The following is a 1843-nucleotide window of genomic DNA, read 5'->3' on the forward strand; positions in this document are numbered from 1 at the left end:
ACGCATAATAACGACGCTGTTCGCCAGCGTACAGGCAGGAAAGCTTATGCAGAATGAAATGTTAAAGTAAGTACTCGTTTATACATACATATCGTTACCTTAATATAGAAAGGCACGAAGTCATTTGCTTCTCAAATCCAATATTTTACAAAAGTCTACCGATAACTCACTACTGGATTTTTATATCTACTACAACATAAAATTATTTATAGTCTTAAAAAGAAATTCGCAGCAAAAGGACTTGATTTTGTATGTAGTTTTTTCATTACTCCGTAGCGCAATAGAATTTTTAGATTTGGCCTTCCTATACTAAGGATGATATGTATGTATACATATTTAAATCAAAAGTACCCACCAAACAATTTTTGTTGCCGGCAATAAGAAAACGTTTCGCCCTCGGTAACAAATTTATTGCCGGTAATATTGCCATCGTGTCGATTTCCTATTACCAGTCGCTCCAAAACGTCCGCCGAAGGCAACTCGCCTCTGCGAGTCGTTTTCTTATTACCTGAATGAGTCATTTTCTTATCGCTTCAGGCGATATTTGGAATAATTGTATTCTTTTTAATACTTCAATAATTTTTTGTATACAAAATTGGAACTTATATAGAAACAGAAATAATTCTTTCTTTCCCTATGGGGCTTCCTATTTTTTCAATTCTGTCCCTGGTAAAAATTAGACGATTTTGGATAATACTATCAACGCGAAATTTATAAGTTTAGGAATTTTTGATAACTTATTTATTCCAAAGTTGACATGAAAGAAATGTTGTTGCCGATTTGTCACCACAGCAATAAACCGGTGAGTCGCCAATTTGTTGCCATTGACGATTGTTGCCTATTTCTCATGTTTTGCATGGTGGGTACATTCGTATTACCCATTCCTTATCAGCAGAGGTGGGCACTACCACAAACAAGCGTTCGCTAAAAGTGAGAATGGNATATTTAAATCAAAAGTACATTCGTATTACCCATTCCTTATCAGAGTTGGCACATTCTCTGTCCCTCAGGACCTGTTTGTGAGTAAATATAAAAATACAAGAAAATTTATTACAGGGATATACAGAAACTGCTGACTATAGAAAATACCGTTGAGGATGAGTTGGCTGAAAATAAGGCGAAGTTGCAACAGCTGATCAGCGATTGGCTGCTGAATAGGACTGCTAAAAATAAAGAAAAGGCCAATAAAGAATATCAGACGGAGATTGAGAAACAGCTAATGGAGGCTCATGGTGAGTAACCCAATTTAGTTTAGTTCTGATATAGATATGTACCTACTATTCCAAATACTATTTAAAATATAAAATTCTTAAGTGTTGGATCCGATTAAGATACGCTACGAAATAAACTACCATCAAATGAATGCGACACAAGCTGAATTGAAGGCTGAACGGGAATTGAAAAAATACACAGATAAGATCGAAGAAGTTTTGAGGGCAATGCGGAGGGAATCTTATACCTCGCAGTGTTCCCTAAACTCGTACTATTCGGACACTGAGGCAAGCACTCAATGTGACAACTAATTGCAACTTCATCAGAAACCGTAGAATTTTTCTAAATGGATAAAAAATAATATTTTGTATAGTGTTTCTATTTCGCAGAAATGGTATGGAATTCTTGAAAATCAATTTTTTTCGATCGGAAAATTTGGTGTCTCCTTTGGAGACCTCCAATAACAACACCCAGTTGCTTAACCATTTCTTAGTATCAACTATTTTTTATAGGTCGTACAAAAACCTCAAAAACTGCAATATGGGGGGGAGGGGCATATTGAACAATGGTAAAAAAAACAATTCGTCGATGTTTTTGCAAAACCGCCCATCGCCCAATTGCAAAACCACCT

General features: G+C 35.8%; 1 protein-coding gene across 1 annotated transcript; it reads left to right on the plus strand.

Annotated features, from left to right (window-relative positions):
* The first annotated feature begins 10 nt into the window (after nucleotides 1–10).
* On the plus strand, nucleotides 11–1523 carry LOC108356145 (uncharacterized). The gene is made up of 3 exons (XM_017607276.1): nucleotides 11–66; nucleotides 1057–1232; nucleotides 1315–1523. Exons 1-3 carry the CDS (start codon nucleotides 47–49, stop codon nucleotides 1521–1523), a joined length of 405 nt encoding a protein of 134 aa, XP_017462765.1. The 5' UTR covers nucleotides 11–46.
* The last annotated feature ends 320 nt before the right edge of the window (nucleotides 1524–1843 follow it).

Source organism: Rhagoletis zephyria, unplaced genomic scaffold (genome assembly GCF_001687245.7).
Source record: "Rhagoletis zephyria isolate East Lansing unplaced genomic scaffold, Rhagoletis_zephyria_1.1 Rzeph_scaffold_54684, whole genome shotgun sequence".
NCBI lineage: Eukaryota > Metazoa > Arthropoda > Insecta > Diptera > Tephritidae > Rhagoletis > Rhagoletis zephyria.

Coding starts and splice junctions, on each gene's coding strand:
- LOC108356145 (XM_017607276.1), top strand. CDS start 47: ATGCAGAATGAAATGTTAAA. Junction 67..1,056: donor ATGCAGAATGAAATGTTAAA/GTAAGTACTCGT, acceptor AATTTATTACAG/GGATATACAGAAACTGCTGA. Junction 1,233..1,314: donor ACAGCTAATGGAGGCTCATG/GTGAGTAACCCA, acceptor AAAATTCTTAAG/TGTTGGATCCGATTAAGATA.